Source organism: Sinocyclocheilus anshuiensis, unplaced genomic scaffold (genome assembly GCF_001515605.1).
Source record: "Sinocyclocheilus anshuiensis isolate Anshui unplaced genomic scaffold, SAMN03320099.WGS_v1.1 scaffold1170, whole genome shotgun sequence".
NCBI classification, from domain to species: Eukaryota; Metazoa; Chordata; class Actinopteri; order Cypriniformes; family Cyprinidae; genus Sinocyclocheilus; species Sinocyclocheilus anshuiensis.
Genome location: NW_015538055.1, coordinates 473772 through 498758, shown reverse-complemented (window position 1 = coordinate 498758; position 24987 = coordinate 473772). Strand labels below are relative to the sequence as shown.

The 24987-nt window shown below is 39.3% G+C and overlaps 1 protein-coding gene across 1 annotated transcript in view; it reads left to right on the top strand.

Moving 5' to 3' along the window:
• Positions 1 to 2046: 2046 nt before the first annotated feature.
• wscd1a (WSC domain containing 1a) overlaps positions 2047 to 24987 on the top strand; it is a 34511-nt gene continuing 11570 nt past the window's right edge. The window contains exons 1-4 of the mRNA XM_016478793.1: positions 2047 to 2386; positions 13907 to 14614; positions 14794 to 14908; positions 18579 to 18763. Coding sequence (XP_016334279.1) covers positions 14197 to 14614; positions 14794 to 14908; positions 18579 to 18763 — 718 coding nt within the window. The 5' untranslated portion in view covers positions 2047 to 2386; positions 13907 to 14196. The remainder of the gene's footprint in view (positions 2387 to 13906; positions 14615 to 14793; positions 14909 to 18578; positions 18764 to 24987) is intronic.

Sequence of the window (24987 nt, the reverse complement as noted above, 5' to 3'; positions counted from 1 at the left end):
TTCATCCGGCCCCTGTTGACGGGCGAAGCGCAGCGTGCATACTTCGCTCTTCCCTTTGGACTCACCTCCAACCCTCGCAAATGCCACCTTGCCCTCTCCGAGGCGAAGTACCTGGGTTTCCAGGTGGGACGGGGTCTCATTCGGCCGCAGGAGAAGAAGGTGGAGGCGGTACGCTCCGCCCCGAGACCCGAGACCAAGACCCAGGTACAAGCCTTTTTAGGGTTGGTGGGATATTATCGCTGCTTCATCCCCAACTTCTCCTCTTTAGCCGCCTCCCTGACAGACTTGACCAGGAAGGGGCAGCCGGAGAAGATACAATGGACACCAGCAGCAGAAGAGGCCTTCCAGAGGGTGAAGGGGGCCCTCACCTCGGAGCCAGTTCTCAGAGCCCCGGACTTTAGCTGCCCCTTCCTGCTGCAGACGGATGCCTCCGACACGGGACTGGGAGCCGTCCTGTCACCGTGACTATATATATATATATATATATATATATTAAATTATATAAAATAATTACACTATAACAAAATGCCACCCCGGGTCTTGAATCTCTCATTAACAAACAGACACAAAAAGCAACATATGTCACAGATCGCTAATTTTCAGAGACACAAAATTAGATAAATTAAAGGGGTCATATGACGTTTTGTGATCGGAGAAACGACAAACAACAAGCGCTACTCTACACTGCTCAGAACTCGTCGGTGGCAAATGCTTTAAATATGAAAGCGTACTTGCAGGCTGTGAGCCCGTTACCCCGAGTGTGTGTGTCTCACCTTCCTGAATCTGCCTTGTTGCGTCTACATTAAAAGTCATTATTGGAATCCTTGTCGTCCTCGTCGTCCTGCCTGCCTCCACACACCGTGACCGTGACAGAATAACTCGTTTGTTTTTCCGTTTTTTTGTCAGTTTTTATTTTTTTCGTGTTATGTATTACCCCGCCTTCCAAATCCTCCTGCTGGAGCCGCGATCCACGAGCCGGAGCGAAGCCCCACGGCTGAGAAGAGGATCGCCTTGGATATTGAGCCCAACACGTCAGACCAGGTGCGAGAGCGGGCGACAGTGCCCATCACGGAGGAGCAAGCCGTAGACGAGGAGAGTGCGGAGTGGAGCTCTGCCCCCTGCATCATGGCTGAGGGTGAGCTGACTCTGGCGGGACATAAGGGCCAGAATAGGGAGGGAATTCAGTGTCAAAATGAGGAGGAGAGACCTCGGAATCCCTGATCCCCAGTTCAGCCCAGGAAGGGCTCCTGAGTTTTCGTTTAGCCCAGGAAGGGCTCCTGATCCCCAATTCAGCCCAGGAAGGGCTCCTGATTTTTTTTCGTTCAGCCCAGGAAGGGCTCCTGATCCCTAGTTCCGCCCAGGAAAGCGCACTGCAGTGCCTGCTCCTAGAAAGCACCTTCCAGTGGCCGCTCCTCGAAAATCGTTGGCCATTAAAAGTATTATTGGAATCCTTGTCGTCCTCGTCGTCCTGCCTGCCTCCACACACCGTGACCGTGACACCCACACAGTGACGTAGACATGTGTGTGTGTTGGGTGGGGTTTAAATGAGGTGTTATAGGAGGGCGTGGACGAGTCTTAACTTTTATAAAGAATATTTATTTGGGTTTGACACTTTAGTTTTTCCAACTTTAGGGATCTTATCTATTCACAAACAGTTCGTAACACTCCAAAGAGAAAGGAAAACTTGAAATCGCATCATATGACCCCTTTAATCTTCATCTCACAAAAAAATTTTATGTCTTGTAAAGTTATTATTTTTTTTTACATAGAGATACTTAAACTACTGTCACTTAGGAGGGTGGTGCTGCTCATGTACTATCGTGATGTCACCCCCTAGCTCATTTTTAATTTGTTAAACCGGTGATGTTACAACTCACCCTGTGTTACACATTCCCTGGTCTCCCCTACATGTACGTTTCGTGTAATAGATTGAAAAGTGCTGCTGATGCTCCAGTCCCAAACTCTCTCCTCCCAGTGTGGACTCCAGCACCTCTCTCTCTCTCTCTCTCTCTCTCTCTCGGCGCATGCGCACACGGGCAGCGCTGTCCGACTTAAAAACAGCTGGGTTCTTATGTGCGTCCACAGAGAAACGTGGGACTGCAAAGCAAAGGGGACACGGCAACGGATTTAGATAAGGATTATTGCTGTTATAGTGGTTTCACAGCTATGCAAAATAAGAAAATGCAAGAGGATTAGTGACACACATCAAGTGGAGCAAAATAGCAAAACAGAGTGAGAAAGCGAGATGCGGCTTGCCTCAGAGATGAAAGAGATGCTCATGTTCACGAAGAGACGTTCAAGGAAATCTCAAGCTCTGAAATACATTTAATGTGCTACAAGATTGTTATTCTTCACTGCCGAGGGGTAGTTGGCTAGCTGCTAAAAGGTAAGAGAATTTCTTATAATTTAACAAATTGTAAATGCATACAAAGCTTTTTTTCCATAACAAAAGTATTGTTTTAATGTTTGATAGCTTCGATCTAAATACATTGGAAAGTTTACGTGAATTGTGTATACGTTATTTTTATACACCAATATATCTGTTCGAGTCATGAGGGAGTTGTCAAAATTAATGCAAACAAGTGTTGATGACTGATGTCCAAGTGACTGAACCTGCTGTATTTGTAAATGTAAAAGTAAATGTAGTCTGTACTCCTTTATAGTCTAAAAAGTACAAATAATGTTTTAGAATCAAAGAAATGGCTGTTTAGTGTAATTGGTTAAAACCAAGCCCTCAGAAGTGATCAGAGTTAAACAAATATAGAGCCACTGAAGGTCCTCTAAGGGGTCCATGTATTAATATATATATTAGGGCTGCACGATTATGACAAAAATCCTAATTGTCGATTATTCCCTTGAAATTGTAATTGCGATAATTAACTACGATTATCACAATTTACATTGAATGATGTTTATACCATTGTTTGATGCAACTGCATGCCATATTTTTATTTGAAAATAAACAAGCTGAAAACACTCTAACTGAAAAGCTTTTAGTGCTTTTCTATAGTATTAAGCCTCAAATGTCAACTATACATCGGATTGGTTTCATCTTTAAATTATAAAAAAAGTAACAATATAAATGGTATCATAGTGTTATACTAAAACTAAAATTAAAACAATGGAAAAACCCTGAAGATAACATGTAGAAAGGGGAAAAAAGCATCTTAAGCACACAGAATAACATAAGTGGACTTTGAACGATTAATTGCCGCTTTGAACGATTACGCAATTGTGGCATTCATAATTCGATTAATTGTGCAGCCCTAATATATATATATAGTTTTTTATATCCATTATGCATTATAGAAAGTAAAAATGTTTGTTACTAATGAAAAATTTTCCGATATAAAAAAAATCTAGCTTTTCTATATAGGGGTCTCTAGGTTATTTGAGAATCTAAATGGATCCTTGGGTCTGTAGATAAAGGAATAAACCCTTTTCAAAAAAATGTTTAAACAATATGCACTCAATTTATTATACAACATTGATTACCTTGTGTTTGTCTTTGTGATATGACAAAACATAACTGTTATATACCATGTCTTTTTTGAAGTTGTGTATATAAATATGATGTTCCCAGTGATAGGATTTGTCCATAAGAGCTGCGGTTATCTGATGAACTGCACTAACATGTGTCTTTTGAGTGCGCCCAGATGCCATAGATTTCATTAGGGTTTTCCTCTCTCATCCTTCATCATTTATATTGGTTCTTTATGGTCATGAAAAAGGAATGTATCCAGACTGACTGTAAATGAGTCAGTCTTAAGCGTTTATGTCTCACAGGGTTATTCAAGATCATTTTGTCATGGTTGACCTTTCAGCAGCATACATTTACAGCCAATGGGGCAAACCGCCTCATCTCCAGAGAGGTATCTGGCCATAGAGTTGTGTATGAATGCATAATCTTTCATGATTGCATTACACCAGTGTACTTGTACTGTATGTCATAGTTTCCCCTTTATTAGTTTTTATGCTTTAAAAAAAATATGGTAACGTGTGCTTGAAAAGATTACGCTGTCAAAGTAATGGGACACCTTTACATGTGTGACAAAAAAAGCGCTCAAAGATTCTTTTCAGCATGTGATTACATTTCTGCCTACAAGGTCAAGTCTCTGAACAATAATTACAGCGATACTTAGTTTAGACGAACTGAAGCAGTTGATTATTCAGCCTAGAACCAGGTCTCAATTAATGTAAATATCTTCAGTGTAATATTATTCTTGATTAGCACAGGCTGCCTTTTTCCCTTCAGATTTCCCATGGTTTGACCAACCACTGGTGACTGCAGTGTTTCTCCAGCCTCACTAAAACCTATTCTAAATAATGAATGCATGGCGGGTGGTTGATTGTGCTTCTGCAATTTTTTTTCTGGCCTTAACACAGTTTGCTAGCGACAGTCTTATTTCTCTTCCGTCTCCTGTGGTCCCACAAGCCTGACGGAAGTGTTCTGAATAGACTGAATGGACTGTTTTTGCCATGGCTATTCATTTTTTGCATGATTTGCATATTTTGGAAAGAGCCTTGTTGTAATTTTGATTTCGGGCTGTCCAATAACTTGCAGGAGGTTTGGAAGCCAGTTGAACCCTGCACAACTGTATTCTAAAACTTATACATTTACAGCTGTTTTCACAAAAAAAGAAAGAATTCACAAAAAATTAGGGGTGGGGGAAAAATTCGATTCTTGGATGCATCGCGATGCGGATGTGGACGATTCTGAATCGATTCACAAATGTCAAAAATCGATTTTCTAAATGTTAATTGATAACGTAATATTGACGGAATGCAAAAGGCAGAACTCTGAAGCATGGAAGTGCAGCGCCCGGACAATGTGTGGCGTGCACGTAAGAGATGCATGATCAGGCACCCTCTGCATCAAAAGCTAGCGTATGGCTTAGAGCTCTGTGCGGGACTGTTTTCTTAGCCCCGCTCCTGCAATTTTTTCTTTAGCCCCGCTCCTGCTCTCGCAAACATTCTAATATTGTATATAATTTTTGCGCATCAGGGAGCCTGAGGGCTATTGAAATCGCTTGTGAATGATCGCTTGCAGTTCACTATCACTTTTGCGATCACGCGCACTCTGTAAAGGCAGCACATCTTACAAGATCAGATATTTGTCAATGAGCTCAGGATCTGTTGAGCAGCAAATCTTCCAGCACGATCTCCTTTTGACCCGTGATCAGTGAAATCTGCCTCCTGCAGTTCGTGTTGAATGCAGGGTTGTCAAGTCCGCACTCTACTATGAAGTTGAAGGGAAAAAGGACCTGGACAAGAGCCACACTATATGCAAGTTGTGTCTATTATTTTTTGTTAGTGATTCAGGACATGCTGAAGTCTGTATTAATTTACTACAAGTATGCTGCTACAGGCGCACATTTATTTTCCTGTTGGTTCTTTGCAATGCTGGGACATTTGCTGGCAAATGTAAACTTCCAGATGACTTGCCAAATCACTTACGTTTGTTTTATTAATAAAAGATACTGGAAGTAAATTCACTATTGATCATTACAGATACTTTGCTTCAATAGTCACACAGTGAGAAAAAAAGAAATTCTGTATAGAAAAAAAGATGCATCGATAGGCCTAATCGTTTTATCATCGCATCGCAGCCCTCTGAATCGTAATCGAATCGAATCGTGAGGTGCCTAGAGATTCCCACCCCTACTAAAAATTTATTGATATCATAATTTATTTGCATATATCCTGATCCACACTCTTGAATCCATTTTTTCTGTGTTTGCCTGCACCACATATCTGGATATCTGATATTATAAGGCTCTTCTTCATCGTCTGATCATGATTTGATAAATTACTAAATTAATATCATTACAATGATCAATTAAAGTGTATGTAAACAATAATTGCACTAGATGTAAAGCGCTTAGATTTGTAAATAATAAACCATTGATAATAAGCCTAATTTACACAGAAAAGATTGACAGTAATTCAAGTTGAACTGGACTGCAGGTGATAAGTGATTAAGACGCAGGTTTTTGCTCTAAAAATTGTGAATTTGCTCCTTAAAGGGAAAGTTCTGACAAAAAATTTAAATTGTGTCATCATTTACTCACCATTATGTAATTCCTTTCTTTTCTTCTGCAAAAACAGAAAATAATATTTTGAAGAATGTTTTAACTCTTGACAGAATACTACAAAGTAGCATATGACAATTTAAAACAACTGGACACACGGCACTTATATAAAATAGTTTTGTTCGAAAGAACAGAGGAACTAGCTGCACAATTTGTTTGATAGTCGGCTATAAAACAATCAGTTTTGCTGTCAATTGATTTCCGAAGTGTGGACAAAAATACACTGACATTTCTTAAAATACCTTCTTCTGTGTTCCTGCTCTCCCTTTAAGGGCTTATACCTATTATGTTGGTTTAGGAACTAACAAAACTGGGAGAAAGGATAGTAATAATGCAGCTTCTTAAATTTCATTATACTGAACCAGACAGCTGAGTCTGCACAGATGAAAGACTTCACAGTCGATTCGTGATGAGAAACAACTACATTTACTTACTGCAGCAGCTGAAAAAAATGAAGACATTACACTGGATAAAGAAAGGGCTACATTTCTTGGAATGCAGTGTCATCCTCTGCAGCTGATGGTGATGAGTTCCTGCAAAATATGTGGAAATAATGCTGCAGTCTTGTCAGCTTGTGTCAGCGAGGACTATTGTATATTCATGCGTGTGTGTTGAGTTTTGCCAGGAGTTGCTTCAGTCTCCCAAAAGAGGCCACAAAATGATCACACTTACTTGTATGTGGTCTGTGGGTGTTAAAGTGCTCTGGTGTCAGTACTTCGGCTACACTGCTTCGTGCACGCAACTGTTGTAGTTTAGTGGTCAATAAACTGGTGTCCAGGGGCCAGCAGTCGCCATCTTTTCAACCAGCATTTATTGAGCGAATTTTTGTTATAGTGCCTTGTTTATGGCCGGGCTGTAAATCTGCAAATGTAAATGTGCCTCAAGCAACACAAAGCATAAATAATCAAAGACAGACTATTCCTAACAAAATTTTAATGCATCGTCTAATTTATCTCCTTTCCTCTCTTGCCGCTGTAAGTGTCTAGTAAATACTGGACGTGAACCAGCGAAATGGAACACGTTTGAATTGTATCCGCAAAAATAATGAGAATAAGGACTCTGCAGTACACTTACGCATGTGTGTCTTTGCAAAAGGCTTTATGTGTTTTAACCAAAAGCTCAGTTGGCTCAAAAGCAAAATTGGACCAAATTAAGAACAAATAAACAGTTCGGTTTATATGGATCTTTTGGACGCTGCAGTGAGATCAATCCCTGCAGTGGATGATCAATAGTAGTAGGCTGTGAATAAAGTGATTGACAATCACCTGCAGTTCAGCTCAAAGCTGGAGGTTCAGAGGATTTGGATTAAGCATTACGCATGATTTTTCAATAATTTAAGTTGAGTGTTTCAAATCAAATGGACTCATCTTCTTCAAAATGTAGGCAGAATTATTCATTTGATTTGAAATGAACTCTACTAAATAACATGTTGCATATTTTTGGTTTATTTTCCTTTCCTTTAAACTAATATTATGCAAGATGCAATTTTGATAAGTGAACTCTTAATTAGTTGTCTGACTGCTCATGGAACCTTTGCATACACTATTTTGAATTCGCTGACAGGCTGCCAATCAGTGAACTGCAGGAAATGTCTCTTTAAATCTTTGATTAGATTATTCAACCCTGGGGTGTGATTCTGAGCAAGATTATTACCAAGAACATATGACAGAATATATGAAACGCATACTGCTACAAACTAATTTGTAGATTTCATTCGCACTGCAGTATATAGTGGAATTAATGAATCTAAAAATCATGTGGTAGCATCTAAATTAAATGAATCATTCAAGTCAAAATAGTATTTATTTAACATTGAATTACACTGGCAAATCTAAATGTAATTGTCAGAAACAGCTCCTCACGGTAACAATTGCATGTGACCACTTTATACAGTGCATTAGGAATGAGAAGAAATTAGCTTAATATCAAATATTTTCCCTCCCTCATTTCTTGGATTTGGCCTTGAAATATATATATTAAAGGAGGACAGACTGGGGTCACTGCGGGCCAGGAGAACAGCGGGCCACCTGTCATGTGTCTGCCGCCCCACTGTGACACTCTTCAGGAGCAAGATTATGACTGTGGAAACCTTCTTCGCTTGAACATTTCTTACTGAAATGCTTAATTCAGAGATACTAAAGAGGAGCACGTAACAGCCAGATGGCCAGAGATGGTGGCAAGATGCTTAGATGAGAGAAAAGAGAGCTTTTCAGGCAGCACCTGAGCTCCAGGGTCAGTCCCATCAGCCTCTGAGATGGAAGTGTGGCTGCCCTGCTGTAAGTGAGATGATAACACGCTGGGAAAGCAGATGAAGACAAATGAGTGCACCAGTCTGGACCTACAGCACCCGCGCGCTGCTGTCCACAGACAGCCATGAAGACTCAGCCCCACATTACAACTCAAGAGATTTTTTTATGGCATATGCCACAAGAGCAACAGCAAAACAGACTAATAAATTATACATCAAATAAAGGCGAATAACATTTGCTTTCGATCTTAATGCCCTTTGAAATGCACCGTGGAGTCGTCAGACTTCCCTGAACGGAAAATGACCTTGGCTCTGCATTATTATTCATAAATGCATTTGTTTCTGTGTGAAATGCAATACCATTTACCGGCAAGCACACAACAGAGCAAAAGGAAAGATAAAATAAGATGAATTATGTGTCCCACACATCTCACTGCTATAACATTAATTAACGGACCATCCTTATAATTAATCGAGCCGCCTCCCTTTGGCGCCATTGATTTCAGTTATTTAAAGTGAATAATATAAAAATAAATAAAAAATGCTTGGGACCACTGCCAAATTCTCCGGTTTACCAATATGACAAGAAAGTCATCTCATAAACACACTGTGGCCTCATTTCTGGTTCATTTTTCAAAAGTGATTTTTAATAGATTTATAGTGGAAAATTCTAGATGAGTATTCGAAGTAGTGAAGGCATAGCACCTGTACAGAATTAATTGAACAGGTATTTTCCTTTTAAAATGAGTAAAATAAATAAATAAATAAATAGAACAAGTAAAAACATGCTGCGCATCAGTTATTAGTAATTTACCATAATATAATGAATGAACCCTAACAAACACAAACTCAAAACTAAAAAAAAATAAATACTCTACTCTGTTAGGAAAAATAGCTAGTTGTAGTACCTTGATTTCATTCATGTTACAAAATGAAATATGTATTTGATTGTTTGCTACAGAGATGAAAGAAGAACATAAATAATCATTCATGTCAGTAGGATTTGACATAAAGTGCCCACTATAAGAGCCTATATAAATATAAATATACAAAATCTGCCCTAAGGAAAAAACACAAAGCCCTACATACGTGTTGCTTAATCTCTTTCAATATGTATGTATTTATATATTCAATAACTCATCTAGGGTGTATATATTTATCAAGATGTTTTTTAGCATCTCACGCCATAAGCGCCACGTTTTTAGGATGCCGTGCCTAGACAAAAACAGTTCATATTCCAAAATTTCTTTATTTAGCTCAATTTTATCTTGATGTTGAACACAAGAATTTGTCTTGTGTGACTGGTTCTTTAATCTATGCTGTCAGCTCTCTGTAACGCTGGTTAATATACATACATGTAAGCAGCTTTTCATATTTGTATATATTATTCAAAAGTTATGAATTTTGTATACATGGGTAAAAAACGGTTTATGAGAACATAATGTTGCAAATGATACAAATGATAAACAGATTCATACAGTTTAGATGAATATGACAAGGGATGCACTGAAATTTTGGCCGCTGAAAATTATCGGCCGAAAATTTCGTGGCATCTCTAAATATGTTAAATGATAATTTTTTAAAATATTTTTAGACCTTGCAGTACTTGAACTTTCTAAAACTGATTTTGAAAATAAGATAAATAAAGATGAAGAATGGCAGATGCAGTGGGTGTTATTTTGATTTCTGTCAACTATGCGTGCATCCTCTGTCTTGTAAAGGATATTTTTGTTAGAAGCTACTCCATGTACTGACAGAGGGGGAGAAAACTACCAGACGCCAGTCACTCACTGTTCATAGCTAGAAGAATAATGAGCCCTCAGGCTGATTGACATTCTCAGCCGCCTTGTAGTTATGGTTTCCTCTGGTGCTGGCGAGGACACCCGCCCCTGCATCTCAAACGTTTATGCAAATCTAGGCCTTTTGACAGCACTAGGCATAAAAAGAAGGGGTTGGGGGGCTCAAAAGGGGTTCAGTGAGCAAAGCTGTGCTTGTATGGAGAGCTGCAACTGGCCCAGTTATCGCTAATAAAAACCGGACTCAGAATGAAAATAATGACATTTTTACCCCAAAATCTAAAGATGTAAAATGAGATCGAAAAAGAATAAATTAAATTAGAATGTAGGGATGCACCGATACCACTTTTTCCAGTACTCGCCCGATACCGATACTTTTATTTTTGGTACTTGCATGTTTTGCATTTACAATGCATTTGTAAATTTGTAAAATATTGGGTACAGAAACCAAAAGAGTATCTTTCCAGTGATGTCTGTGAGAAAGGTATATTCACTCGACAAGCTCGCGCATATGCGCCGCCGCGCGCTCAATCCACTCAGCGTGCTTTGCTTACCAGCTGGCGCAAATCAGCTATACAGGCATTAATATTGAATGTTTTATATTCATTGCATACATATACTTCGTAGACATATTTAATCTCTAATAACTCCATTCTGCTGTCTGTTGTCGGTGTTTCTTTGTCTGAATATGGCACTTATCACGTGCTGTGTGGTATCGCCGTTTGGTATCGAGGCATTTTAACGAGTACGAGTACGAGTACAGGAGCTCAGTATCGGGCCGATACCGATACTGGTACTGGTAATAGGGTGCATCCCTATTAGAATGTATCATCATGAATCACAACCCATTTTACTTCTTCAGTGAGACTTTTTTGAGAGAAAAGGTATATTTAATGAGAAAAAATGTACAGTAGAGCGGGACTTTTATCCATCAGGAATCACTTAGATCATAAACTGGGCATTCTGTAATATGAGTTTGATCAAACAATGCTATAGCTATTTGGCTATTGGGTCACATCTAATGACCTGTGTGGCCTAAGGGGTCAGTGGAAAAGGAAGACCGCCATTTTTTATCTTATACTGTTGTCTGAGGTCCACTTATGACGTTCGTGTGGTTTTTACATTCAAAAACATCAAAATCAACAAGTAATAGGCAGTTTTCTACCCTGGTTTTGAGGCCGGCTCGAGAAACGCTCGGTTTTTATGGGCGTGCCGCACTGAAGACTTGGAAGTAAACGCCCACTGCTATGATTGGATAACAGTTTTGCATAGTAAACTAAAAACTAACTTTAGTAAACTAATTAACTTTTTTTGGTTAAACACGTACACATAATCAGAACAAAGCAATAGTGACACATAGTACAAATATTTTTTGCTCACATAAGTGTGCTGCGATCTTTTTGCGATCTTTAATGGCATGTTTATTGCTTGGTTGCTCGATCCGGTTTAGCTCCACACTTATGTTATTTCCCTACTATGTCATGCGTGAATCAGTGGGCGGGACTACAGAATTAGGAGGCGGTGTTTAACCTATCTATTATGTCATAGGTAGGCACATTCAGTATTTATTTCAGTAACAAGGATGTTTTCAGTTCTAAAACTTACTGGATATTCTTTTACTACAATGATCTCTTATATGTGACCCTGGGCCACAAAACTTGTCTTAAGTCGCTGGGGGATATTTGTAGCAATAGCCAAAAATACATTGTATGGGTCAAAATGATTGATTTTTCTTTTATGCCAAAAATCATTAGGACATTAAGTAAAGATCATGTTCCATGAAGATATTTTGTAAATTTCCTACTGTAAATATATCAAAACTTAATTTTTGATTAGTAATATGCATTGCTAAGAACTTAATTTGGACCAATTTAAAGGCGATTTTCTCAATATTTTGATTTTTTTGCACCCTCAGATCCCAGATTTTCAAATAGTTGTATCTCGGCCAAATATTGTCCTATCCCAACAAACTTTACATCATTCGAAAGCTTATTTATTCAGCTTTCAGATGATGCATCAATCTCAATTTCACCAAATTGACCCTTATGACTGGTTTTGTGGTCCAGGGTCACATATATCAAAAGCTCAAGTAAAAGTTGATTTCTCAATTCATGACCCCTTTAAAACAAATCCACATTCATATTCACGTGTAGTGTGGTGTAGTGATTATGCATTTAATGCGTAATCAGTGTGTGGCTCAGCCTGTGTTTTCATCTTCTGTGGACCCAGACATATTCCAGATGAAATAGACTGGGCGAATATGGGGCACACAGTGGGCTCTGTAGAGCTAGACTTGCTTGATTGGCAAGAATGAATGGAAGCGAGGGACAGCCTACCACTGAGTTCAGTTAGGCTTGTTACAGGGTTTGTTTTTCAAGTTTTTGCCACACAAAAGGATTCTCAGTGGAGCTGAAATAATGGGCTGAAAATTTCAAGAATGTCTAAAGTGAATTGAAGGAAAAAGTGCTGCAAGTTATAGAAACTACTTGGCTCAGATTAGCAGTACTAAACCAGATTCCATTTCATTTAATTTCAGTCAGTCAGTCAGTCAGCCAGCTAATGAGCATGTTACATGATTTAAAAAAGAAAGAAAGAACGAAAGAAAAAGAAACATGAAAATGCATTTGAGAATATTGAAATGAAATGAAATTTAAAGAGTGATTTATCACTCTTGCCAGGCAAACAGATTTAAAGCTGAACTAGAACATGTACTGTACGAGGAACAGTATACAAATTATTCTTTGTTGACTTTTTAAAGAGCTTCTGTCAGTAATTTTCATCTGTTGAGCTTTGAAAATGTTGTATATTTTTGGGTCAGTAAAGTCAAAGTGGGACCTCATTTTTGGATCAGTAAATTGTTTTAATGTTTTTGAAATATGTATTTTATGCTCATCAAGGCTGCATTTATTTGATCAAAAAAAAAAAGAAAGAAAGAAAATAAACAGTATTTTCTAAAAAAAAATATATATATAAACTTTGATATTTGATTATTTTTTAAAATGACATTTATTTCTGTGATGGCAGATCAGAATTTTCAGCATCATTACGCCAGTCTTCAGTGTCACATGATCCTTCAGAAATAATTCTAATATGCTGATTTGCTGCTCAAGAAACATTTCTTATTATTATCAATGTTGAAAATAGTTGTTCTGCTTAATAATTTTTGTGGAAAATGTGATGCATTTGTTTTTCAGGATTCTTTGATTATTAGAAATTTCAAAAGAACAGCATTTATTTGAAATATAATTTTTTGTAACATTATAAATGTCTTTTACATTATAATCACTATAACTGTCACTTTTGATCAATTAAAAAAAATACTGACCCCAAACTTTTGAACAGTAATGCACAATATTGTATTCCAATAAAAAGAGCAAAGAAAATTGCTTTTGTAGCCAAAATGCTGCTCCTCTGACAGACTTCACTTTGTTATTTACACACACACAGACTTCTCTATTGGTTTAGTTTCCTTTGGGGCCGTCAGACCCCCTACCACAAGCCCACCCATAGCTTGCACCTCGATTAGGAGACTGTAGTGTACCCTCTTAGACTTTTCACATCTGCTGTGTACTCATAAAGACAGACAGGAGCACAAGCAGGGTAATGCTTTTCCAGCTCTCTCCTCTTAATGGAGACATACTACCAGAATAACTGCCACACACTCTCTCTATATTTCTTTCTTGTCTCTAGCACTCTGGTCTATCCCTGAGAATAAAAAAGTGAAAGATGTGCTTCGACTTGCGTCTAACTGCTTTCTATTTTCCCACCAGGTTCCCCGAAGTCTTTGAGCCGTAAGAGCTACAAGTACTTCTGTCATCAAGGGGATGTAACGCCACAGTCATGTTTTCACTTAATCCTCTCACAGGTAAACGGTGGGACATTTTGCTGGAGGAATTTTGCACTCAAAGAGTTTTTAAACAGAATGTTAATAAGGTATCACTGGTAGAGCTTGCTAGAGAATGAAGCACCTGGAATTGGTCTCTGCCTTTTTTGTTGGAACAATGGCAGCATTAAATCGTAGACTCAGGTTTTTTTTCCACTAACCTGGAAGGAGGGCAACATGGCAAAGCCCTTCTACAGGCTTCAGCACTTCTTGCGACGGACTCAGCTGCTCTTCTTGTTCCTCGGTGTCGCATATATTATGGCTGGAAGTGTCCTTCTTCTGCAGAGACATGGATTGGTGGTGTCACAGCGTGGGACGAGCAGTTACTTTCCATTGCCGTCTTTGCCATCTCCTCCCAGGGCCCTGGAGGCACCTGCCCTCCGGACAAGTTATGGAATAATGGGCGCTCGGGTCACCAGAAAGGGGGTGGGATACCAAAGCGTTTTATCCGAAGACAATGCTGGACCACAATGGCGGTTCTCACGAAACCAGGAGATCCGATATCTGAGACGCCGCTGGTTCCACAGCCTCATGTCCGAAAAGGAAGCATCCAGAGTGGAGAAAGTTCTTCCGAAAAGAAAAATCCGACACAAAGGTGAAACTCGGTGCTAAATGAGCTGTGTGCTTTTCAGAATGACAAATTGGTTGTTTATGATAATTGGTTTATTCTCTCAATTATCTCGATTCCAAGCTGTGCTGCAGAATCTTCCCATCTGTTTGCGCAGAAAAAGGTCACGTTCTGAATTTCTGATGCAATTGTTATTCTCTGCTCAGGCACGTACATCGGCTGCTTTCTGGATGACGCCAAAGACCGGACGCTCAAAGGGATGGTGTTTTATGACTTCCGGAAAATGACCAGCACCTTGTGTCAGGACACCTGCACGGAAAGGTATGCGATTAATACACAGTATACTCAAATACACACAGCTTTTGTTTCAATTGCGGAACCTCCGAAAAGCAGATGGACATCTGTTGCCTGGAGGCTCCTCTGTGCTCATCTTAAATCAAGAAATAATGAAACAGTGTTTAGGGAAAAAACATGCGGTGTGCATCCCTGTGCCAGCTGGCGGAGCTCATGCTGGGAATTGGATCAGGCCCAATTAATGAAGCGCAGATCTGGACCTGGACTCCGCTAATGCTGGAGGAGAAACATCTATCTGCCATGATGCAGTATACACTTTCTCAAGTTCTTAGGCCGACAGATAAGTGACCACCAGAGAACAAGTGTGAGGCAGACTGACCTCCTGTAATTACCCCCAATGTTTCAGAGTTTATTTAATTACTTGGGTGACATTTGCAATGTTCAGGGGGAATCTAAATAGTCCATTAGAAAACATGAAACCTAACATGCACTAGAGATGACCTCTGGTAAAACTTATAGAAGAAGAATGACAAAACACAGAACAAACAAACAAAAACAATAGAAGAATCGCGGAGCTCAGCGTCCTTGCTGCCATTTGCGGCGCCATGCTGGTATAGTCACTTCCTATGATAAAGAAAATCATGTAATAAACAGTGTTGACAACTTTAAGGCAATATTATGTTCTTGCATTACAGCTAGATAGATGGTCTGTATAAATTGTACAATGATCAAACAAACAAACTTGAAAAATTAATTTTTTAGTTATTATTTCAGTGCAAGCAGGTGCCAGAAATGTTAAAAAAAATATTGTTCATCGGCCTCAGAATTAGTATCATTTAATATTTCATTTTTATTAAAAAATGTATTTCAATCATGACAACTCTCGAAACATTTTAGCATGGTGATGGATATGACAATGTTAATGCATTTGGTCTTGGCGGAACAGATCTTCTACGCTGCTGCTGAATTGCTGCTGCTGTTGTTTATTGCTGTAGTTGTAGATTATTGCTGCTGCTGCAAGCAAGTACAGGAACTTGCTACTGCCAATGAATATGGCGATACGGTGCCGTGAGTATTTAAGACATACTGCAGCTGCACAAATAGCATATAAAATAACCCCGTAGCAGATCTATACAGGTGGAGCTGGGGAAGGTGGAGGGTTTCAGAGAAACTCTGAAAGCACGCTGCACGAATATCTAGTGAATGCTAGCCAGCCATATAAATGCAAGGCAGTAAGCTCATTGGCTGCATATGCAGCATGAACCAATCAGCTTGTGCCAAGTCGTTTAACTCTCTGAATATCATCAGTTACGTTAACACCCCATCAGCCTGCGCCATCTAGAGTTTCATGACTCAACTATATATATATTATTTTTGAATATTAATTTTCTGAGAGGCTTTAGCAATTCTGTTACAATTCGATAAATTACATACTTGTTCAAAATAAATGATGCGATTTTATAATTAAGTATAATTAAGCTACTTTTCATGCTAGACTAATTTTAAATTAGATATACACACTACTGTTTAAAACTTCGGGTTCAGTGAGATTTTTAAAATGTTTTTTAAAGAAATCTCTTATGCTTACCAAGGCTGCATTTATTTGATTAAAAATACAATAAAACCTGTAATATTGTGAAATTGTATTACAATTTTAAACATCTGTTTTCTATTTTAATATAATTTTTAAAATATATAAAATTTATATTTTAAAATGTAATTTATTCCTGTGATGGCAAAGCTGAATTTTCAGCAGCCATTACTTCAGTCTTCAGTTTCACATGATCCTTCAGAAATCATTCTAATATGCTGATTTGCTGCTCTAGAAACATTTATCATTACTATCAATGCTGAAAATTGTTATGCTGCTTAATATAAAAAAATATTACTTTTGAATGCAGTATAGTTTGTAAAAAAATATCTAAAAGTTATCACATCAAAAACATGGGATCAGTCTCTAATGCCTTAAAAATAAGTAACATGACACCATATTTATGGAACATATTTATATCTAAGAATAATTTTTTTTAATACTCTACGACTGCTCAGACTGAAAAGGATCTGACATCCCAGCCCAGTGTTATCATCTACAGATAGGTGACAGTGAGAAAATCTTTTCCTGTTCTATGTCTGCAGGTACATGTCTGCTCAGACTGAGCGATTAATTCAGAGTGCAGATTAACAGTGGGAATGTCCCTGGCTGGGTTGCCATGGCAGTGCCAATGCCACGTTTTAAGCAGAGGATCAGGGAAACAATTTGCAGAGGGACTCAAGCTAATACCTATTGAGCCCAACACCAACATGCTTGAATGGAATCGTGCCTTTTTGAAAACCTTTTTGAAATCTCAGAAAAAAAGTCAAGAAGGCCAGAGGACAAAAGCTTTGAGATAGACAAAGATCGTCATGGTTAACCGTTAGCCAACTTGCTGTCAGTGTCATAGACTCCATTTATTCAGGTCTCCATTTATTGATAAAGATGAGATGGAGATGTATGCAGGAGCTTCCTGGACAGGCTCGTTACTGTGAGATAGCTGGCCAGGTGGTCTGCAATGGCACCCTGAGAAGGGCTGCCACTACAAAGTGGCTTAGGCTAGCACCGCTTGGTATTGGAAAAGTGAGACAGATGTTTTTGACAGATGCCAATCACCAGCTGTTAACCCCTTGAGCTCACACCCTGGGATGGACGGAGAGATGCTGGTGGACTTTAGTAGAATCCCTACTGGGTCTGATCTTTTTTAAAGGGATCTAGTGTGAGTTACAAAGTGTAAGAGCTTTTCTTGGAGAATCAAAGAATGCACTGACATGCAGTTCTCCCAAGAAAGAAAATGTGCTGAAAATTTGCTCACCCTTAGGCCATCCAAGATATAAATTAGTTTATTTTTCATTGGAACATATTTGGAGAAATTTAACAGTACATTACTTGCTTACCAATGGATCCTCTGCAGTGAATGGGTGCCGTCTGAATGAGAGTCCAAACAGCTGATAAAAGCACCACAATAATCCACACGACTCCAGTCCATCAATTGACATCTTATGAAATGAAAAGCTGCATGTTTGTAATAAATTTATTAAGATAATTTTTAACTTCAAACCGTGGCTTGTGGCTAAAATACAAGTCCTCTATACATAATATCGATTTCTACAGAGAAAAAGTCATCTTGTCTGAATTGGGAGAGAAATATGCACAGATCAAGCACAGTTTACAAGCAAAGACCTTCCAAAAAAGTTCTAAACAAATGTTTTCATAGTCTGGCAGCGGAGCTTTAATGTCGCCAAAACATTGGTTGATTTCTAAAAGGTCTCCCAAACACTTACCCTGTTTACCATTGGCTGTTCAAACAAATTGTCTCTCCCCCAGCTGATGCTATTGGTCGAGTCAGTGTTGCTGTGCAAAGGTGGTTGGGATGCTGAAACAAGGAAAAATGTTTTGATAGAACAACAGTGTCTCTTTTCAGGAAAAGTCAACATAGGAATTGCACTCCTTTAAATACAGTTCAAAAATCAGTTATTATATTAGACCTATATTAGATCATTTGAAAACATAAGTAAAACATAAACATTTATTTTATTATGACAAATTTAATATTGTTTTGTATTAAGAAATTAGAGATTTGAGCTATAAATATTATTGTTATTTATCCACGCTGGCCAGTATTTTCTATGTATAATTAGATTTTGAATGTTTTGTTTTATACAGCGGGTACCAGTTCGCTGGCCTTGAATATGGGTCCGAGTGTTACTGTGGCAACCGCATCTCAAGCGCTCGGATGAAAGAGGAGGAGTGTAACTTGGACTGCAAAGGCGAGAAGGGCGCCATCTGTGGAGGTGTGTCCCGTCTGTCCGTTTACAAGGTGGAGGAGGTTCTTCCTGGCCAGCGGAGATGTGAGTGCTTGAAATAAGTTTACCTTTTCACAGGGCAGAACTTCTCACCGTCATGCATGGTGTTAGCAGTGCATTGGGAAGCACACAAAACAGCATTCTGAAAGAGAACAAATATTAGTCAGACAAACATGCAAAAGTGCATATGTAAGTCTTAAAAGCCAATATACTAAGCAGTAAATCACCTCTGTAGTTAATATGCACAAAAATGCAGCTTAACTGGTAGAGCACAGTGCTGACAATATAGGTCATGGGTTCAATTCCTGGAAATAAACTTAAGAAATTATTTAAAAAGTGTACAACCTAATTGCGTGAATGAAAGCATCTGTCAAATTAATAAATGTAAATATGAACACACATATCAGGAAATTATTGAGGATATAACTAAATGCTGTTTAAAATACTGGTTTCTGTCATTTTCTAGCAATAAAATAAAATAATAAAATGTTAAAATAATTCTTCATGAATGAAAGAAAAGTGTTTTTGATAAAAGCATCTACCAGATGAATAAATGTAAACAGAAATGTATTATTTGTACTTTTTGCAGCTCTGTAAAAAAATGTGGGATATATCAAAATACAGTTCAAAATCTCGATTTTGTAAAAAAATAAATAAATAATAAAAAACTAAACTAAAATAAAATACATCTTTATGAATGAAAGAAAAAAAAAGTTTGTAATGCTTTGGATAAAAGCAGCGCTGCTTCTGCAGGTAATCCACAGTCTGGCAGTGGAGATTTGATGTGGCCATGTTTGAAACTGGTTCCTTCATCAGTCTCTTCCACATGCTGTTGGACCTCGGTGTTCTGACCCAGTGTGCCTCTGCAGTTTTAGGCCAACTGGATTTGGCCCAGCACAACACTCATGGACACAGCTATTAAGCATTGACCATATGTTTTGTGCCCTAAATTGAAAATGCTATCCATTGTACCAGATAATGTCCTGTTTTGTGCATTGTTCGGGCTGTTGCTTTTAACATGTTTATGTAATGCAACAGAAAAGCCATAAAGAAGTCTCTAAATGACTGTTTCAATTGTTATGCTAAATTATGCTAAAAATTATAAATGTGAAGGGGACACCGGTGGCAATTGTAACGCTTTAAATTTGTTCAGTGCCACTCTTTAATGAGTTATGACACATTAAAGTTCCCTCCCAGCCTGAGAAAAAGGAGTCTGATCATTTTACCTTTTTTTCCTGCTGCTGTCTGAAATTAAAATGGTATGGCTGAATTGGGAAAACTGAATCTTTAAAATGCATAATGAGCATTATTTCATTAAAGTATCTAGTCAGACTAATCAATCTATTTGAATAAAAAACAGATTGAATGTAGGTATTTTGAAAGTCTCTTATGCTCACCAAGGCTGCATTTATTTGATCAAAAATACAGTAAAACAGTAATAATGTAAAATATTACTAAAATTTAAAATATTTTACAGAAATTACAGTAATTCACCAAAATGGGGTTTTTCGTGTTCCAAATGTTGTGTTACTAGTTACCAGACTGACTTACTACAATTTAAATTTTGCCAATATCTTCCTCACTGTATATACAGTATAAAATTATTTTTAAGAAATTACTGTAATTCACATAAAGTTTTTTTTTTTATATGTTCCAAAGGTTGTAGTACATTCCTAGTGACTAGACTGACTTACATAGGTGAAATTTTGCTAATACCTCCCTTACTGTACATTTGAACATGAAAAAACCCTTTTGGGGTCCTACAGATTTTTTTTTTTTTTTGTTAGTTTTAAATAATTGTGAATGGCGCATACAGTAAGGGAGATATTGGCAAAATTTCACATGAAGTCAGTCTTGTAACTAGCAACGTACTACAACCAGTGGAACATGAAAAAACCCTTTTGGTGAATTACTGTAGTTTTCTAAAAAATATATTTGTGTACTGTACATACCGTAAGGGAGATATTGGCAAAATCTAACCTGTAGTAAGTTAGTCTTGTATCTAGCAACATACTACAACCGTTGGAACATGAAAAAACCCTTTCCAGGGATCTTTTATATTTAAATAATTGTGTACTGTACAGATATGAAGGGAGGTATTGGCAAAATCTCACATGTAGTAAATCACTATGAGCAATACGAGCTTTACAATTTGACAGCGTGTTATTTTAAATGTTAAAAGTCATTTTAATTCAAATACACTGGACGTTTTAACCCAGTCGGTGAAATTGTCAGACGGTCCCCGTGTGCGATAACGCGTCAATGCTTTCTCCGGTTTAAATTTGAAGCAATAATACACCTAGGCGGTTTTGAACTCCTATTTTTATATCAATATAAAGTGGTTGCATATTGTTAAAACTAATCGTGGTATTGATATCTTTGTAGGATTGTTGACTCTATAGATCAGTGGTAAGGGAAAGCCATTCTAAAGAAAATGCAGCGCGTTGCGTTCTTCTGACCTCATTTGCTTGCCTGTATATAGTTCGCATAATCATCAATAAAGTGTATTCTGAGATCTGAGGTCTTATATCACTGTATTAGTTCACTGAGGCGCGTTACGCGTCGTTGGGGAATCCTGGAGTGTGACGTATGCCTTTCCTGCATCATTGGGAATCCTGGAGTGTGACGTATGAGGGGGAACCTCAGTATTACAGCACAGCCTCACACAAGCCATGATACAAAGTTAAGCAAACTAAGCAACAGAAAGCAATATATGTCTTCCTCAGATGTAATGTTAGTTCTGTACATCAGCGTTGGGTAAAATAGCATTAATCTCCTATGTGGTAGAGAAAGCTGCTTACTTGTAGGCTACGGGAAACAGCGAAGATGTTGAATTAAACATACACACAATCAGCTTTTCCACATGTTTATCAAACCTTCTACTTAGCGCTTGCTCCATTTCTGCAAATCAGTTTTTTGTGAATGAATGACTTAATCCACCTGTTGCTTTGGTCTTCATCAACAGCCGCTTGCGCAACCTGCTGCTGAGCGACTGACGCAGCTGGAGATCATGCATCGGTGCTCTACTGCTATTCCTGCAGCTCCCGGATGTGCAATGCCGAATTTTCCAAAAGGGTCTGGCTGCAGCTGGCGCTTGCACTCTCAGACGTGCATTCTCAGGCTTGCACTCTCAGACACTTGCACTGCTAGCGGAAGCGCAAGTGTCTGAGAGTGCAAGCCTGAGAATGCACGTCTGAGAGTGCAAGAGCCAGCTGCAGCCAGACCCTTCTCGAATTTTCAGCAGAATTTTAACCACTGAATTTGTGGAAGCGAATTTGGAAAGTTAAATAAAATGGACCGAAATTTGCTTGTCGAATATTATACATCGTATTTTTAAACAGATTTAATATTTTGGAAGTGAATTCTGGAAGGTGAATATGAATTATAGAATTTTTAATTATGAAAATGTGTGTGAAATATTTTGAATTGAAATAATCACTGCTTAAATAGACAACTATGTTAAATTTCAGGACCTAAAAATACAAGCCCTGGAAATACAGGCATTAAAATGCAAGCATTGTTAATGCAATGCATTATTTTTTCAGTTAGTGCTATTCAACGTGCTTTTTTGTTTCAAAGACATATGGCATTATTTTTCTTCCATAGCTATGCTATTTTTGTGGAAACTGTGGTACATTTATTTTCAGGATTCTTTGATGAATAGAAAGTTTGAAAGAACAGCATTTATTCAATATAGAAATATTTTGTAACATTATTAATATAAATTTTGATAATTTTAATGTGTCATAAAGTATTGATTTCTTTTAAGAAATGGTAGTTTTGAATGGTTGTATATGTCATATGTCATTTAATTGTACAGTGGGTCCCACAAATAAAACTATTCAGTAAGTATGAAAGCAATTATATTATTACTTAAAAGGTGTGTATGAATATTTAAAAATTCTTACAGTTGGCCCAGTCTCCCCCACTTTTTATTTTTTCTTTATATTTTTATATATGCATAACCTTTATATAATTTTAGATACATACTCCCCCAAATTATTAAAGAATTTTATTTTCTTAGTTTTTTGTTATTATTGACTACAAATCTAAAAGAGGTCAATAGATTAGCCTATATATAGCCTATTTTTGAAAATATTCTCTGCACAATATTCTGCAAGAATCACTGTGTCAGTGACCGTGGGCTGACTTGCTTTGTTATAGTTGAACAGTCTACCACCTGTCTTAGAAAGAAGTTCAGAGACTCACCCGAGGCTTGCAGTGCTCCTCTGCACTATGTTTTAATAGTGCTTTGTTTGATGTTTTCGTGCAGCTGTGTCTCATTTATGGCCCTCACAAAGAATCATTTGATCACTTCAAAAGCAAATGGCGGTCTGCAGGGCCTCTTCATTTATTTGGAGAGGCAAACAAAAGCCCTGGGGTTTCAGTTACAGAGGGCTTGTTTACCCTGCAGAGGTGACAAAGTGTCATGAAAGCCCTGAGCACACTTGCTAATGCAGATACAAACAACTTAAAGCACAGTATCCACTCATATCCGGTGTTTGTCATTGAGGTGAATCTGTTTCTCCAATGGCCTTGTTTGCTGTAGGCACAGTTATATCAAGTCAACGCTAGCTGTATATAAGCTATGGAAAAATTTATATACAGAATACACATTGAAATGTTTTGTTTGATTTAGGCAGGGTTCCCTTTCAGTCGGTCACTCCGAGACACGTCGGTGACCGACGAATTGGGATCTTACTTAGAGAGACCAATCCACTACACACCGAGTGTAAACTAAACGAGCCAATGCACATTGGCATGCGAGCATTGGCATGCGATGATTGCATCCAGCTGCCGCTGATCACAGCGTGAGCATAAAAAGGCAGCCGGTGCAACGCATACCAGCTTTTCGCTGAGGAGCCGAGCGACAACATCGTTCTGCTCCTACCAAACTGCTTCGTGTGTGACAAGTCTAGTGCGCTCTCGGGAGCTTTTTGTGTTGGCGGACAGCGCTTCAGCAGTGGTCGATCCTGTGTCGAGTGGGTTACGCACTTCAGGCTGCACTACCCCCTGTCGTGCTGCAAACGTCCGTTTCCCCTGTGTGTCTCAGCATGTAAAAGAGCATTTCCCTAAAAGAGCCAATTTCTCTAAAAGAGTACAATAAGCGGGTGCGTCTTTGTAAAGACGACGGATCGTCTTTTTAAAGATGCCGTTTCACCCGTGCGTTTCTGGATGCGGTCATTGCCTGGCGCCGGGTGATGGTCACGATCGCTGCCTCACGTGTCTGGGCATGAAGCACGCTGAGGTGGCAGAAGGAACGCGCTGGGCCCTCTTCAAAGAGCGTACCAGCGATATCCCTCGGGGCTCCTCTCGATGACTGGATGTCAATCACTGCATCAGAGGGAGAGCTCTCTGGAGAGGAAGATTCGGCTGCACTGCCGCCCTCCGGGACAGTGGCAACGCCTGAATCGGATCCGGAGATGTCGGCTATGATTTCCCGGGCCGCCGAGAGGGTAGGGCTCGAGTGAAAACCTCCACCGCGTCCCGAGGCCTCGAGGTTGGACGATTGGTTTCTCGGGGTGGCTCGCGCTGGTTCTCAGCGCCCCGGAGCCTTTCTTCCCGGAGGTGCATGAGGAGCTCACCAGGTCATGGACGGCACCTTTTACTGCCGGAAACTGACCTGCTGGTTCCTCCTTCCTCACCACCCTCGACGGTGGTGCAGCCAGGGGGTATACAAGGGTCCCCCCGGTGGAGCGGTTGGTTGCGATGCAGCTGTGTCCTAATACCGCCTCCACCCGGCAGGGCGAACCGTGCCTCCCCTCTCGGGTTTGTAGGTACTCCTTGGGCCTGTCCGGCGATGCTTATACGGCATGTGAAGAAGCTGCCTCCGCCTTACACGGTATGGCGTTACTGCAGGTTCATCAGGCCAAGGCACTGAGGGACCTGCACGAGGGTGGTCATGATACGGAAGTTCTGAAAGAGCTCCGAACCGCTACTGACCTCGCGCTCCGAGCGACGAACGCGGCACGAGGGTGGTCATGATCCGGAAGTTCTGAAAGAGCTCCGAACCACTACTGACCTCGCACTCCGAGCGACGAAGATCACCGCGAGTTCTCTGGGTCGTGCGATGTCCACACTTGTGGTCCAGAAGCGCCATCTCTGGCTGTGTCTGGTTGATATGAGGGGCACCGACAAAGTTTGGTTCCTTAATGCCCCTGTGTCCCAGACCGGCCTCTTCGGCGACGCGGTCGAGAGCTTGGCCCAGCAGCTCTCGGCTGCACAGAAGCAGACTGAGGCGGATTGTCACACCCTGCCCCGGCGGGCAG